The 15,559-nt window shown below is 41.1% G+C and overlaps 1 protein-coding gene across 5 annotated transcripts in view; it reads left to right on the top strand.

The window, feature by feature from the left end:
* Positions 1 to 14,930, top strand: part of FERMT1 (FERM domain containing kindlin 1) — a 38,691-nt gene extending 23,761 nt beyond the window's left edge. For 4 of the 5 annotated variants that reach the window (XM_019644564.1, XM_019644567.1, XM_019644566.1 and 1 more), the window contains 7 exons: positions 1,230 to 1,279; positions 6,850 to 6,974; positions 7,731 to 7,837; positions 9,035 to 9,256; positions 9,832 to 9,956; positions 10,952 to 11,093; positions 12,541 to 14,930. In XM_019644564.1, the coding sequence (XP_019500109.1) occupies positions 1,230 to 1,279; positions 6,850 to 6,974; positions 7,731 to 7,837; positions 9,035 to 9,256; positions 9,832 to 9,956; positions 10,952 to 11,093; positions 12,541 to 12,714 (945 nt within the window). In that variant the 3' untranslated portion in view covers positions 12,715 to 14,930. The remainder of the gene's footprint in view (positions 1 to 1,229; positions 1,280 to 6,849; positions 6,975 to 7,730; positions 7,838 to 9,034; positions 9,257 to 9,831; positions 9,957 to 10,951; positions 11,094 to 12,540) is intronic. The other variant, XM_019644565.1, reaches the window with a different exon arrangement.
* The last annotated feature ends 629 nt before the right edge of the window (positions 14,931 to 15,559 follow it).

Raw genomic sequence — 15,559 nt, 5'->3', positions numbered from 1 at the left:
AGGGCAGTGTCACTGGCCCTCATATGTGGGATCCGAACCGGGGCCCTCTGGCGTCCCAAGCCAGCTCTTAACCAACGTGCCACTCGGCCGGCCCTCCTGAACCCTTTTGACTTGAGGAAATAAACAAACATTCCCCACACACACACCCCCGTCAGTCAGTAAAATATAAAGAAATAATACTGGTTTATCATCTCTTGCTCCTTATGAAATGTGACTGCCCCTCCTGTTTGACTTGTTTTGGGGTGCCACTCTTTTGTTTAACTTAACTTACTCATGGGAGTAATTATTAGTTTAATCACACTGAATTAGAGAGGTGGATCCATTGTAACTGGATAAAAAATGTAATAGATAAAAATGAGTCACTATATTCATATGTATTTAATATGTGTTCTCTTATGATTAAATTTCTTAAAATAGGAAATTGGTATCATGTGAAAGCAAATAACTCAAGCAAACCAAATGCCAAGATTCTATGGAGATTTGGAGCCCTTTCTCACGTTTATAGGAGGCACAACCGCCATGAAATTGGAGTTCTTTTTTGTCTACTTCCATTGCTAAATACATACAACAGGACAGTGTACTTTCTTAGAACAGATGACAATTCCCGTCCTCCCTCCTGCAATATTTTTATGCCAAGGTTTTGTGAGGTCAGACAACAGGCTTTTCAGTTTGAAAATGAGCACCAACCTGCAGAATGAACTTTGAACCAGGTTCCTTTTAAACTTTCACTGAGAGTTTAATCAGTGAACTAGATGGATCTAGAGTTGCTCTGATGTTGAAGTTGTAAAATAATTTTGTTCATACATAAAAGTAGTTTTTTCTAACCCAAATGTTTAACTTAAAGGGTAGGTACAAGGAGTGCTTGGTCAAATTTTTAATCACTTTTTCTCATTGGTGTGATACAAGACACATACAGAAAAGTGAGGGGGGAAAGCAAAAATGTACAGCTGAACAAATTAGTGTTAATTTATCACCCAGGACACCATGGAAATCAAGAAACAGAACTTTGCCAGCCGCCATAGAAGCCCTAAATGTGTCCCAGCCCCTCCCCAAGCTTTCTCCTACCCCCTACCCCTGAGAGGAACTGAGTTTTTTATTTTATGTAATTGTAATTAAAATTTAAATAGCTATATGTGGCAAGTGGCTACAGTATTTGGACAGTACAGGTATAGAGTATCAGCACTACCTGTCTAATGACTGCTTATGAAATGTTATCTGTTTTTCCTTAGGAGGACATTACTGATATACCTAAACTTGCAGATAATCTCAAATTATTTAGGTAAGTCACCCTTAAAGGGAAAAGGGATTACTTAGCACAAAGCATTGTAGGTAGAGTCCAGGAGTTTAAATTAAACATTCCTTGGGCAGGTTCATGGTTCAAAGGTAAGAGCGCGAGGTTTCACATCAGACAGACCATGGGTCCGATCCTTGGTCCACAACACATACTAGCTGGGTGACCTCTGGCATTGTTCTTACACTTTCGAGCCTCAGTCTCCTATCTATAAAGTGGGGATCTACCTCCTCTTGGGTTTGTTGGGAGGATTAAATGAAATAATGCGTATGAAGCATTGAGCATGGTGCCTGGCTCATGGTACATGTTTCATAAATGGTGGTGTAAACAGGGCCCATGTCAGCAAGAATGAACATGTATGCCAGACTGGAATGTTTGTTACAGTCCACCTGGGAGTCACAGGGCTCAGACACAATTTCAAGGCTCTTTCATGGTTTAAAAATCAATTGTCACTAGAACTTGGATTCTGGGTGTACAGAAAGATAACTATCTACCTTTGCCTATTAAAGTATTTCTGATTAACTCTCTAGTCACCTCAAGTCAATCTGAAACTGTTAAAAAGGCAGTGTTTTTTATTTCATGGGAAAAAAAGACTGTCACATTTGTGATGGTGCCCAGGTGTGTTAGGATGAAAGCAATAAGGTCCCTTTGAAGTTCTATCAGTTACTTATCGCTTTATGGTGTTGACTTAACAAACCAACACTTTGCTGAATAGATGAGGTGGCTTGAAAAGAAACACAAGTTGCTTTTGATAACACAGGATGCAAAGAAAGACTTGGAAGAATGAACAATTAGTCAGGTATAAATGAGAAACAGGAGTCCAAAGGTAACAATATTTGTCACTGGGTTTCTACAGGTTTTTTTTTTAATGTGACCTTAGGATGTGGTCTCAAACAATAGGGTCATTCATTTAACTTCTGTGGCATAAATAGTTGCAACCTCATATATTGCTATAGTCAGAGCTATAAAAAAAAAGTAACTTGAATCCACAAATACATCTTCATAAATTATTAATAATTGTTCTACAAAGAAACTAGGTGGCCATATTCTCTGTATAGAGCAAATCCCACTCTTCACAAACCAAATGGTGACAGTTCCCTTCCTGTGGATGTTTTTGATGGAGGAGGTGATATTCTGGAGTTAAGCCCACATCCATATCACTTTAGTGGGATCCATGTGTTCAGATTCACAAAATCGTCCTCATATTTGGCCAGTGGACACTTTATTTACCAAAGGTCTCAAGACACTAAATTTAATACATAATATAGTTCATGGAAGAAAGAAGTGAAGGAGAAAGAGAAGGAAGGAGGAAGCAAAGAAAAAAGCAGAAGGGAAGGGAGGAAGACGATATTGGCGAGTGGAGCCCTGTTCCTAGTGGGTGTGTGACTTTGAACAGGCACTTATTTCCCTGGGCCTCCTTTCTTTATCAGTAGAAGAGCATTGAACTAACCATTTGATTTTTTTTTTTTTAAGATTTTTATTGGAGAATTGGGGGGATGGGAACAGTGCTGGGGAATTGGGGGAAGAGGAACAGACAAGTTGCTGTCGTTTTGTTCTTCAGTCTAGTTGTGGAGGACGTTGTTTCACTGGTCCAAGTTGGCACCATCATTGCACTCTTCCCGGGTGAGGCAGATCAGTCGCCAGCTTCTGGACGGCTGCTCACTGTGACTGCTGGCCGCTCACGCTGGCTGCTGGCTACATACAGTAGCCCATGGCAACCCACTGCAGCAGAGGCTGCAGCCTATGCCGTGGCCAGCGACTCACAACAGCCCAGCTCCAGGTTGAGCTGCTGTTCAGCATCCTAGCTGTGGAGGGCAGTGTCACTGGCCCTCATATGTGGGATCCGAACCAGGGCCCTCTGGCATCCCAAACCAGTTCTTAACCAACGCGCCACTCGGCCGGCCCTAACCATTTGATTTTTAATGTTTTTTTTCTTTAACAGTGAAGCATTTTAAAAAAAAAAAATCTATTGAACCTACTATATAAATAGTGGACTTTAGTTTCCAACAACTTGGCATCTGATCTCCTGCAAATCTCAATCTTGCCATACATACATATGAATGCTGGATAAAATAAAAATAATTATAGAAAAGATGATAAAATCCTAAGCTTCTTTGTTCTTCAGACCAGTTGCTCTTCTGGGCCTGTCCACTCTCACAGCATCTTGAGAGTGTACTGTCCTATTTCCTTTCTTTTAATAAATCCACTGCTTGGCAAAAAAAAAAAAAAAAAATTGTAGCTACAAAATTGATCTTGAAGGTGGACTGGGAAATCCCAACTTGCAGGAAATAAAGAGGGAACCTAGTTCTGCAAATGAAGCCTCAGCTGCACAGAGGGAATTGGCCATGGACATCGATTCTCGTGGCTTGGGGCTGGGATTTTTATCCCCGTGCAGGGATCAAAAACGAAGCTTTAAGGTGGGTGTACTTCACGTAAAGCTGTGAGCCAGGACTGAAGCCCCTGCCTAAAGGTAGATACTTGTAAGGGCTGCCTTCTCTGTTTAACAGGGAGTAGGAAACTACCCATCAGCCAGAGGAAGCAGTAAGAAAGTTTATCCTAGCATTGGGGGTCTGTGCGGAAAATGAAAAGTCTCTCTCAATAAGTCCGAGCCAAGGTCTCTGCCACATACAGATGTAGATCTAAATTTAAAGTTTTATATAATAAAAGGATCCTGAAAAAATAAAACGGAAACTGGTCAAAGACGACAAACTCTATGAAGCCGTAACAAATAAACTGCAAAAATCCTTGGAGGGAAATATCCACAATCTAGCATGCCTGGGCCTCTACAGGAAACAATAACCCCCTAAAAAAAAAAAATCTCCCAATAAAAATTACTGACCATTTGAGTTAATAAACCACCATAAAAATAAAAAAACCAAAAAACAGCAGACCCAACCAACAAGAGGATTAGCAGCTTCAGTAATTTTAGGTAATAGAACAACTGGAAGAAACCATAAAATGAGTACGTTTAGAATCATTAAATAATTTAAAAGGTAAAAATTATAATGAAAGAGCCAATATTGAAAAGGAACCAAATAGAAATTCTAGAGATGAAAAATATAGGCATAGAAATTTAAAATTGAATAGGTGCATCACACATCAAGTTTAAAAACATTTGAAAAGAGAACTCAGACAGGTAGAAATGAAAAGTATGATATAAATACAATGAGAAGGTTCGACATACATCTACTGGGCATTCCAGAAGAAAATATAGGGGTTTTTTTAAAAAAGAGAGTGCTTAATAATTTTATATAATATTGAAGACAAAAATCCTTAAATTCAGGAATCACAAATCCCAACAAAATAAATCAGTTTAGTTGTACATCTTAATATAGTCAACCATTGATAAGAGAAAGTCTTTAAAATCAGAGGGAAAGGACAGATTTCCTACGAAGGAAAAATAATTAGGTGAGCAGCAGACTTCTTATTGGCTGGGAAATGTCTTGAATGTGCTAAGAGAAGATAACAGTCAAATCTAGACTTGTATGCCTAACCAATTTTTCAAGATCCTACTTTTTGCAAATCCCTGTATATATACCAGGCATGCTCCAATCCTATTAGTAAATTACATATTTAATAAAAATAATGATTTAGCCCCAAACTGTAAGGAATAACCACTGTTGGAGAGGCTACTTTGAAATAAATAAAATGGCTCCACACAGGAAGAGAGAGGCTACACATAAAATTTATTCATTGTATCATAGGCCAAGTTCCTATAGGCAAATAGGAAAGTTACTGTAGCAAAGACGTTCCATTCACATGTACACAATGTGCTAAAGGAGATTATGAGTGAGATTCATTTTATAGATATAAGACTTAAAATATAGTAGAATTTTAACACTTTTAAAGAGATGGAGAGTGACCATGAAAATATTTGGTCCCACATTAAGGTTCACTGATTATCACATGGAAAAGTACCTGAAATACAGTTGTTGTTTTTCAAAAAATAAGTATCCCAAATTTATGACCTTTCTGTGATGACAGGTGGCCCTGAGTAGTAAGCCTCTAGATGCTTTAAAGATAATGAACACACTTAAAGAGAGAATTTGAAAATAGTTATTTGGAAATGTTTCCATTATCACAGCGTTGCCAGTAATGATAATGCCTATTAAAACAATATCATCTGCACACCTTTAAAATTTGGAAGCAGAATTTTTCTGTGTTAAATCCCATCCAAATTAAGAGTTATAGTGTATTTTAAACCCATTTATTAAAAATATAAAAATGCAACATATTCTGGTTAATATGCATGAGGAACTGACATCAGGGAAGATGGAAATTAGCAGCTTTGTTTCAACAAAAACAAACAGGTAGATGGCACTAGAATATGAATGTTATTGATTTAGTAAGCACAGCCAACAGTATACTTCCTCAATTGGAATTTATGTAACTGAGAATAACCTCTTTTCTTAAAACAAATGGAACTTTCCATATTCATTTTTAATTTATATGTTTGTGTAGGTTCTATCATGTCTATATTACAATATGTTACAAATACAGTAAAACCTTGAATTGTGAGTAACTTGGTTTGCGAGTGTTCCGCAAGACGAGCAAACATTTCTAGTACATTTTAACATGGTAAACAAGCAATGTCTTGCAATACGAGTAGTTTGCTTCCGGAATGAGTTATGCTCACAAACCAAGACTGTATACAAATATTCCAAATGAACAACTGTATATATGTTAAAGGATAGATATTCAGAATACTTTCAAGATGGGGTGTGCCCAGTTTCAGTTTGGAGATTACTGAGCTAGATCAGCACTCTCAAACTCTGGGGAACCACCATAGGAGAGCTTACTTAAAATGCAGATGCCTGGGCCCTAACCTGGACCTGCTGAATCTGAATTTCTGGCCCCAACAGATAATACTATCGGAGATCTTCCCACAAAATATTTTTAATAACAGTAGAGTCTATATAAAATAGCGGTAGATTTGGGTGATTTCCATGGGAATTCCCTGGTGGTTTCTCTGAAGGGTCAAGAGGAAACCATAGAAAAGGTTGCTCACTTTTCTATATGATTTTTAGGTCTGATAACTTGAAGATTGTGCTGTCCATATGGACAGCTTTTTCAAATCTAAGTAGTATGTGGACGTTTCAGATGTCACCAGATCCGTGGGTGTTTCTCACATATATCATACTAACAATTCATTGAGCACTTCAGTTGTGCCAGGTACTGTGATAAGCACTTTACATAGATGTCTTCTTTCCATCCTCATAAAAGCCCTGTGAGTTGGAGGCTGTTACTCTCCCTTTCACACAGAGAGAGGACACATGATCCAGACAGCTGAAATATCTCTCCCAGGGTCACACGTTTAGGCAGTTGCAGAACCAGAGGGTGGCCCCAGTTGGTCTAACTCCTGAGCTTTTGCATTAACATCTACATCTCATAGCAAGACCTTATTTCTAGTTTTTAGAAATGAGTTGGCCATTTGCAAATTGTTTTTTTTAAAATAAAGCATATGTTGTTTGGAAACATGTCTCGATCTGCTTAAAATTTGCAAGGCGTCTTACATTTCTGGATGACGGTTTAAATGCTTACTGTACTTTAATTTGCAGGCCCAAGAAGCTAATATTAAAAGCTTTCAAACAATATTGGTTCGTCTTTAAAGATACATCGATAGCCTACTTTAAAAATAAGGAACTTGAACAAGGAGAACCAATAGACAAACTAAATCTTAGAGGTAAGAGGGTTTTACGTCTTGCTGCAGCTTGTCATGACCCAGCAAGCAAATGAAAGCCAAGACCCCTAGCTGCTGAAGCAAGGTTGACTTCCAGTGTCACTGTGTTCAGAATGGCCCCTGCCTGCAGTTCCACTTGTCCATGGAGCGTAGACCTGGAACATGGTTTAGTAAATGTGGTTATTTCCATTCGGCTGTCTCTTCTTGTCCAGTGTGTCCAAGTCCATGAAGTGGTGGTAATTGGCATCATAAGTGTAGTACATAAGGCATTGTAGGATCCTGAAAAGCTTTCTGAATTCCAGAAGTTACTTTTAATTACCGCTTTCGTGCCTATTCTAATTTCTGAAAGTGACTGTGAGTATACTGGTAACTCTGTTAGTTGAAATATTTTATTAACCAGTACACTCAATTCCCTTATCATTGTGGCAATCAGAACTTCCTGTGCTTTGATTTTACAGTTCAGATTCACAATAGCTCCTGTGGGTTACAATAGCCACATCAACCTTAAAAATGAATTCAGTTGATGATATATTTAAGAAATTCATGAAAGAAAATATTTTTCTCTATCCATGTTAATTGTTCATAAGTCTTAGTTAGTTAGTTATCTTTCAATTAATGATATCTGCTTGCTCCTGCATTTTTTAGAAGAGAGCCAAATCTGGGGGGTATATGTTCAACGTCTTTATTTTAGATGTACACCTGATATTTATATAATAGTTTCTCCAGGACTCAGTTGTATCCCTGCCTTTTATTATTCAGGCTGCGAAGTCGTGCCAGATGTACATGTAGCTGGAAGAAAATTTGGAATCAAGTTACTAATTCCTGTTGCTGATGGTATGAATGAAGTGTATTTGAGATGTGACCATGTAAGTAAAACCACAAAAATGTTCGGTTACATCAACTTTAGTAAGCCCAAGGACAAACCAACTGAGGTGTTTTCTCAATTTAGAGCGCTGTTCTATCAGTCAGCTATTGCTTTGTAACAACCAACCACATAAATCACACTGACATATACCAACACACATGTTTCGGAAACATCTGCAGGTAAGCTGGGGGGTGAGTGATCCAGGCTGGTGTCAGCTGGGTAGAGCTGCTTCGAGCCATAGGTCTGGCTAGGCTCGGCTCCTCGCGGCAGGTTGAGCTCATTGTATATATTTGGGTCCCAGGCTCCTGGGGGTGAAGGGAAGGGCGGGGGGGGGTTTCTCATGGTGATAGAAGTGCAAGAGGGCAACTAGAAACATGTGAGATTACTTCCCACTTAGGCTTGCAATCGGTACACTGTCATTTCTACCCATATTCTATTGGCCATAGCGAGTCCAGCTGGACTCAAAGTCAAGCAGTGAAAATTACACTCTGGCTCTTGTGGGAGGGACTATAAAATGACATGGCATTCGGTATAGCTACCAGGAGAGTGAAGATTGAGGCCAGTAATTCAGTGTATTGCACTTACTGTTCTGAAGAATTCCACTTCTCAGTTGCATGTCCTCAGCTTCTGGGACCATTCCTTTTCAGTACCTAAGGTAAAAAACAAGCAGACATTAAAGAACAACGGAAGCCACCACTGACTGGTTCAGGACCCATCAATGGACCTGATTCCTACTGTGGGATTAGAATCTTTACTAACAATAGGCCAGAGTAGAAATAATATGCAAAATCAGTTTGTGATTTTTTTCCCCTCATTTTCTTCTGTCATAGAGATCAGACAGGATATGAAAATGGAAATAGCTGCATCAAAGAAGGCTCTCTGGTAGTTTGGGTTTTCACCTGTCTTTGCTCCATGGCACATGTCCATGGTTCATCTTTAAATTCATGGAATTTATTAAGGTTGATATTCCTATTCTCTAGCCCTTTGTCATCTAGAAACTCAACACAGGACTCAAAAACTATTGTTGGGTGTTAAATTAGGTGATTTGTAGCCACTCAAAACATGTGCCACTTTACATCTTTCCATGCTTGGCAGGTGACAGTTTTGTGTTACAGAGATGAAAGCCCAAGTCCTGCTGTTCCTAGCAGGGGGGCTTTGCACTTGAACTTGCTTCTCAGCCCTCTGGTGTTTGCTGCAGGAACATCAATATGCCCAGTGGATGGCTGCCTGCATCTTGGCATCGAAGGGCAAAACCATGGCAGACAGCTCCTACCAGCCAGAGGTCCTCAACATCCTCTCATTTCTAAGAATGAAAAACAGGAACTCGACTTCTTCGGTGGCCTCCAGCATCGAAAACATAGACATGAACCCAGAATGTTTTGTGTCACCTCGTTGTGCAAAAAAACACAAGTCTAAACAGGTACTGTTAATCTTGCTGGGGCAATTGTTTGCACTGCATTCTGTATTTTCTGAAATCAAATAAGGAATTAACGTGATTGAGACCAAGATCATGAAAAATCAGTTGATAGGGAAATTTGACTATGGGCTGGGTATTAGATATTAAGAAATTTTTGTTAATTATGATAGATGTGACCGTACTGCTAACTGAACATGACAATATGCCCTCATGTAATTTAATTAAGAATAAAATGATGCAGCCCCTACAAATTAAAATTTTAAATTATGCTTCCATAAGCATAGGTTAAAAGTTACACCGATGAACCGAGTCATGCAGACCCATTGTCTGTGGACGCTCCACAGACCCCAGAAACCCATACCCCAGGGACCCATAACTCTCCATCAGCTGTGGGCTGATCTTGTTTCTGCTTCTCCTCAGTGATTGGCACGTCTGAGGGAGGGAGAGGGAGACAATATGAGTGAGAATGAATTGTGTTTGTAGAGCTGCAGTTGGATCCTGCCTTTCTTTCTCATTGGGGATCTGGAGCTAATGGGATAATTGCTAAGAAGAGTTTGATGTCTCCTGTTTCTGTTTAGCTCGCAGCCCGGATTCTGGAAGCCCACCAGAATGTGGCCCAGATGTCCCTGGTGGAAGCCAAGCTGCGGTTCATTCAGGCGTGGCAGTCTCTACCTGAATTCGGCCTCACCTATTACCTTGTCAGGTAGCGAACGGTGGGAAAGTAAATTTTAAAAGGAAATGTGGTTATTTTAGAATAACATTTGCAAAAACAGGAAGAGAAATCATGTACTGATTTTTATGAAATCTACGCCCTCCTTTTATGTCAGATTCCCCCCAATAGAATAAACTCCATGAAGTCAGGAATTTTCTATCCGTTTATGTCACTACTATATTCTCAACGCCTAGAAGGGTGCTTGGCGTACACTGTTGCTGCTGCTTTTGAATTGACTTGCCCGCCTCTTTTTTTTTTTTTTAATTGGGGAATTGGGGGAGGGGAGGGAATTGGGGAAGGGGACCAACCAAGTTGTTGTTCTTCAGTCTCAGTTGTTGAGGATGCCAGTCACCATCTGGCTGCCCGTCGGCAGCTCATGGCCTCTAAACTCAAGGTGCTGTGTCCAATCTTAGTTGCAGGTGGGCGTAGCCACCATCCCATGCGGGAGTCGAACCAGCAGCTTTGTTGTTAAGAGCGCATGCTCTATCCACTGATCCATTCGGATGGCAGCTCAGCTCAAGGTGCTGAGTTCAGTCTTAGTTGTGGGTGGGCATAGCCCACCATCGAACAGGCAGTCTTGTTGTTAGGAGGACGTGCTGTTACCAGCTGAGCCATCCTGCCACCTGTTGGCAACTCAGCAGCAGCTCAGCTCGGGCCAGGACTCAAACCCTTGTTGCTCAGAGCTCACGCTCTTAAGCTAACTCTTAACCAACTGAGCCACTCAGCCGGCCCCGACTTCCCCACCTCTTATTTTACTTTCCTCAAATGTCAATTTCACCTAAAAAATGTCTTCAGGATAGCCTTAATTCTCTCATTCTTCATATTCTCTATATCATGATAAAAATGCCCTTCTGTAGAAGGTTAATCCCTCATTGTCCTTTCTTGGGAAATGATTTAGAAATGTTGATATTATCTTTAAAAAATTATATGTGAATGAACATCATAGTACAGGAAACAGTTGCTTCTTTTAATTAATTTTTTTTCAGATTTAAAGGAATCAAGAAAGATGACATTCTGGGAGTTTCCTATAATAGGTTGATTAGAATCGATGCAGCCACTGGAATTCCAATTACAACGTGGAGATTCACAAATATGAAACAATGGAATGTAAATTGGGAAATCCGGCAGGTAAAGTGAAAGTTTGGGTATATTCAGTGTGGAGCCTATCAATGTGTGTTCCCTCAAAATTGTGGATTATTCTGATTTAAAAAGCTGTTCTTATATTTAGAACTCAGAAACCACAAATTGCTAAAATAATCACATGTAATTCTGGGCAGTTTCCTAACAAGTACAGATCAAAAATGCTTTCGAATTAATCCCACAGGTTGGCTTAGTCTCCATACAGACTTTCCATGCAGACTTTAAAATCGCTGAGCGGTTTAATTAATTTCCATTAACTCAGCATAGGGTTATATAAGGCTTAGGCTGATAATTACTTTGCAGAAACTACCTCAGATGTAGCTGTCACCCAAAATAAATCAACCCAAAAAAAAGGCCTCATCTGACTGGCTGCTGAAAGGTCTCACTGGTTCAAGACCAGAGGCTTCATTGCCCACCTGGAGAACACCATTTCAGTCCCCAGAGCAAACAACTGCTAGAAAAGCAAGTGAAGTGCACTGGGATGACTGAATAAAGCTTAGCCTCTTGAGCTGAGGATTCCTCAGACTCTCAGCTGCCTGTCATCTGCACCCTGAGAACTAAGTCCAGGCCAAGACTACGTCATGGGAAATTGTAGGTGAAGTTAGAGGCACCTTAGTGCCCTGCTGATTGAAAACATTCTGATGTGGCTGGTATACAAATTCTCTTCCCTCGTTTCCTCGTTTTTCCAGTAGAAAACCATCAACATAGAGGCATGATAAGAGACTCATTCTTTTTTAAGAACCATGGATTCTGGTCAGCAGGGCTGTTAGCCATCTGGGCAGCCATTGGTGGAATGCAGGTCTGAAATGAGATGACCTCTCAGAGTGGCTCTAAACCCTTGTTGCATATACGATCACCTGGGGAATTTTAAAATACCACTGCTCAGGCCGCTCCCAAGACCAATTAAAGCCGAATTTCTAGGACAGTAGCTGGGCATTAGTAATTTTTAAATGTGCACAGGTGATTGCAATGGACAGCTAAGGTTGAGAACCCATAATGTCTCGTTTTTTTCTAGTGCTTAGAGCTTATCACTTTCAGATGGCAAGGGGTGAGGGGCAATGGCTGAGGAAATTTCAGGGTGGGTCTTTATTCTCCATTGAAAAGTCTGTAAAGTACGCTGCTCTTTGACACAGGGAGTGCTTAAAAAGTTCTACATCTAAACTAGACCCAAAGTGTAATATCTCTGTGTGTTGGGAGCGAGAATGTTTTGCCAGGTGTGCAGGAAAGTGGACACCACAAGAGGGCGCAAAGAGAGCAAAGACATGTTTTCTGCAAGCCTTTAATGGATGTGGTGGGGTTTTGTGGGGTTTTTTTTAGGGAAATCCATCTGTCAGCCACCTCAGCAGCCCTCACTTCTGGGGCCGTCTCCAGCATAGCAGCTTCTTGCTCATCTTTCCTGGTCAGAAGTGAAGCTTACGTGCGCCTTCTCTTCCAGGTGGCGATAGAATTCGACCAGAACGTCTCCATTGCGTTCACCTGCCTGAGTGCAGATTGCAAGATCGTGCATGAATACATTGGTGGCTACATTTTCTTGTCCACCCGCTCCAAGGACCAGAATGAAACGCTTGATGAGGACCTGTTCCACAAGTTGACTGGCGGTCAGGAGTGAAGCAGACTTCACTGAAACACACCAAGGGCAAGCCAAAGGTGGTCTTTGCCGGACAGTGGGATCTGTGGTTTGCACAGTGCATGGAGTCCAGCCTGACACACTGCCACTGGCCACCCAGATCCTCACCTCATTTCAAACACACTGCCTTGCACACCCTTTTCCTTACTTTGCCCTATGCAGCGGAAGAGGCCTCGGTTGCCTTTTCTGTAAAATGGCAGGGCGGGAGAAAGGAGAACCTGCAAGTGTATGGCTAGAAGTTTTCCCTCTGCTTATCTGCCCCATTGCCATGTCAGCATAGAAAACAGAAACTTTAAAGGTACATGTAGGGAGCACAGACCTTATTCCACAAACTCAGGGATACAAAGAAGTAGGTCATTCCTTAACAGAAGAGCTTTGGGCTTCCATCTTGTGAAAATAGCAGAGGGCATCCACACATACACTTTTTCCCTGGAAGTCAAGGTCTAGAGGTGGGATTACCTGGTACCATTTAGTGACAAGGGGTCAAAGCAGTGGCTCTCAGTGTCATCAGTCCACAGTGATTTCTGCCAAAGTAACCACTGACCCATCTGGTCTTGCGCATTGGTCCTCTAAGGTTACTGCTGCCACCCACAAGTCCCACTTCATTCCTGGGGATCCCTAAGTCACTTTTAAGGCCTTGATGACATGGGTGACATAGGTACAGGGAACTTGTACATTCCTCAACTCAGCTCCATGTCTCCACTGTTTCTACTCAGGGTCGGGGCTCAGAAAGACAGGCTCAGTTCTCTCTGTTCATCAAAACCGCCCCCCCACACACACACACATCCAAGCTTCCAATGAGGTCCCCATCCCAAATGGTCAGAAAGAGCAGGGCAGGACACAGGCCCGGCCCATTCCCAAAGACTGCCATGTTCAAGGGCTGATGGCTTCCCCACTGGCTTCCGTCGATGGGGCCTTTGCTGGTCTTGGGGCAGAGAAGACTTGCTCTTATCATTCTGCAGTGTTCTCCTGGATTTGGTGCCTGTTTATATGACTCCTGGCCTTTCCCTTTCAAGGCTTTGACTTTTGTAAATCAAAAGTCAACCATAGACTTCTTTTCTCCCTGCCTTAAGACATAAGCATAGGCCCATTAACCACCGCCTCAGCTGTCATTTTCTGTTTTGGTTTGTCAGCATTGTGGGGAATGGGTTTTCAGAAGGTAAAAAACAATACCAAGGGTAGAGGGAAACATCGGATAACATTTTATTATTTCTTTTAAATGTTCTGTCACACAAAGGATTTGGGTTACCAGGATAAGGCAGAGAGACTCTGTTTCCATTTTGAAGTTCTCTAGGATGCAAACTTCAGGGGGCCTGGCCAGAGCTCAGATGCCAGGAAGCATCAGCTAGCTATTGATTTATTTCCTAACAAAGCCTTTGGAGAAGAGAGATCTCCAGAATTCCTGGAGTCACATTGAGACAGCCTTGGATAGGGACCCCCGGGCTCTGAGCCAGAAGCTGTCACTGGAAATTCCTCTTTCAGCTTCTCCTGAGAGATGCATGTTAATAAAGACTCCCCGGATACCAGCTGAGCTTCTGAGGCCTAACTTTAAAGCTCAGAGATGGCTTGGGCACTTGGAAAATATGGTTCATGTCATAAAGAACTTAGTTTTAAATGTTTTATATAGAATCCAGTGCTGAATGTACTGTGTTAAACTTGGTGTTTGTCAAACTTGGTGTTGGTCATTTCTGTAGAGTCCTGTGCTCAATTATTTTAGAACCTAGTCAGGTCTTTAAGATTATGTCAGGCCCTACATTAAAATAATGCCCCTCAATGTCTCATTTCACCTGTCTGCTTCCAGGTGCAACTCTGTATAATTTACCAAAGCTAGACTTTCAGTACAACCCTCTTCCTTAGCTTTTCAGGGTTGTCTGATGTTTCCATGAAAACACTCAAAGGAGTTGACTGGTTTTAACCAAACTTTCAGGGAACATTTATCCCATGACTACACAGCCACATCTCAAAGGAATAAACTAGTGTGACAAGAACACCTTAAATGCTGCTATTCCCAAGAGCAACTTCAGGACTTTTTTTTTTTTTTTTACTTTGGGTGCAAAAAGTCATCTGACTACTTATGATGAAATTTTAAATTAATGTGTGCCTTTCAACTCCATTTGCTTTCTTATCTACACTAGATTGGGAAATCTGGCGTTTTTATTATTTTTGTGTGACTTTTTTCATTAAATAGTTTATATGGATTTGAGTATGGTCTAGTTGTACTCTCTAGTCTGCTGTCTCTGAAAAAGTGAATATTTTCTCAATTATGAAAAAGGAGTGAACTTTTAGGTTTAACGTGTTTTTCCTCACAATTCCAAGATTTGAGCTCTTTCTCCCCAGTGAGATTGACTTAGAAACCTGTTGGTTTCAATTCTTTTCTCATTGACTGTCACCAGATTTCCTGACATGTTGTGAGCTCCTTTGTTCCAGGTCTGCCTTTTGGAAAAAGCACCAGAGAGCAAGGAAATATCCAGAGGCAGAAGAGATCACAGGCTCTCTGATTTAATGGCCAAATGTCAAGGGCATTTCTTTGATTTACTGATCTATAGATGGTCCATACTGGTGGTGCTGTACAGTTGATAGATACCCCTTCATGCAGTTCTCACATCAGTCTATAGGGGGCAGGAGTGGTTTTTCGTCTCATTTCACAAAGGAGAAAACGGGCTCAGAAAGGTAATAATGTAACTTGTCCAAGGTCATACCACTAGTAAGCAATGGAACCAGGATTCAAAGCAAGGTTTGTCGTAACTTCAAAGACACTAAACTCAAACCAGAAACCCCATCCTTCCATTTCCAGCGCTGCTCAGCCTTGAGATGCCTGCCCCCAGTC

This window comes from Hipposideros armiger, unplaced genomic scaffold (genome assembly GCF_001890085.2).
Source record: "Hipposideros armiger isolate ML-2016 unplaced genomic scaffold, ASM189008v1 scaffold_89, whole genome shotgun sequence".
In the NCBI taxonomy this organism is placed as follows: Eukaryota; Metazoa; Chordata; class Mammalia; order Chiroptera; family Hipposideridae; genus Hipposideros; species Hipposideros armiger.
The sequence above is the reverse complement of the archived record's forward strand: the minus strand, read 5'-3'. Positions and strand labels throughout refer to the sequence as shown.